Source organism: Rhincodon typus, chromosome 30 (genome assembly GCF_021869965.1).
Source record: "Rhincodon typus isolate 14 chromosome 30, sRhiTyp1.1, whole genome shotgun sequence".
Classification (NCBI taxonomy): domain Eukaryota; kingdom Metazoa; phylum Chordata; class Chondrichthyes; order Orectolobiformes; family Rhincodontidae; genus Rhincodon; species Rhincodon typus.
Genome location: NC_063361.1, coordinates 33,786,443 through 33,787,720, shown reverse-complemented (window position 1 = coordinate 33,787,720; position 1,278 = coordinate 33,786,443). Strand labels below are relative to the sequence as shown.

Genomic DNA, 1,278 nt, shown 5'->3' with positions numbered 1-1,278 from the left:
CTCTGGAAATAGCAGGGCTTGATTTCTAGCCTGCCAGCCCAGTGAGTCATGACACACACCCAAACCAGGTCTTACTGCATTTGGACATCAACTGCTTCATGAACTGCGATTGGTACTGAACATTGTAGGTTCATCGGCAAATATCCTCACTTCTGACCTTATGGAGGGAAGGTCATTGATGAAGTAGCTGAAGATGTTTGGACCTCATCACTATCCTGAGGAACTCCTGCAGACATGTCCTGGACCTGAGATGACTGTCTGGCCAACAACAACAACTATCTTCTTTTATGCCATATGTGACTCCAACCAGCAGAAAGTTTTCCCCATAATTTCTGTAGATTCTAGTTTTGATAGGGCTCCTTGATGCCACATCTGCTCAAATGCAGCTTTGATGTTAAGGACAGTAACTTTTACCTCACCTCATAATGCAGTATGAATAACCATGCCTGGGATTACTTAAGTATAACAACAGATTGAATATTTAGTTGGAACACAACATGTTTCTTTAGCCACTTCTTTTAGGAAGAAGCTGTTTATTACATAGCACACTTGGTATTTACATCAGAAATCTGGCATCAATGAATTTTGTTTTATTCCATATCTTGGAAAAGCTTGACATAAAAATGTCACAGTCACTTCATCTTTAGCTTTGGCATCTCAACCGAATCATACTAAATGCATAGGACGGCTCACATTTAAATAGTTAACTTTTGCATGATCTTTTGGTTTTTCAGCTTCTTTATTTTCATGTTGGTTTGCTGCTGTCACCTCAGTTTCAGAAAGAGAAATTGAAATAAAATTGCTTTCAGGTTTTGTACCCATTTGAATTTCTCCTGTTGCTGTTGGTTCTTTCTCCCAAAGACAAATATCTGGAACTTTATATCTATCAATGGGCAGCAATAATCCCTCATTGCACCCAGAATCTTCAGTATCCCTGAAACAGTTACCTGAGACTTTGGATTTATCAAAGGATGGTGATGGTTCCTCTTTCCTCTCAGTATTTTCTGCATCTGAGGGATAGATAACTGTGATCTTAAATTTATCACCAGACAATGTCTTTTGTTCACTGCCCACTGCATTCTCTGCATCCCAGGGACAGATATCTGCGACCTTAGATTTATCAATGTACTGACATGTTTCCTCTTTGTTCCCAGTGTTTCCTGCATCCCAGGGACAGATAGCTGCGACCTTAGATTTATCAATTGACTGAGATGTTTCCTCTTTGTTCCCAGTGTTTCCTGTATCCCAGGGACAGATATCTGCGACCTTAGATTTATC

The 1,278-nt window shown here is 40.0% G+C and overlaps 1 protein-coding gene across 1 annotated transcript in view; it reads right to left on the bottom strand.

Annotated features, from left to right (window-relative positions):
• Window positions 1–666: 666 nt before the first annotated feature.
• LOC109932884 (probable G-protein coupled receptor 158) overlaps window positions 667–1,278 on the bottom strand; it is a 111,813-nt gene continuing 111,201 nt past the window's right edge. The window contains exon 8 of the mRNA XM_048614424.1: window positions 667–1,238. Coding sequence (XP_048470381.1) covers window positions 667–1,238 — 572 coding nt within the window. The remainder of the gene's footprint in view (window positions 1,239–1,278) is intronic.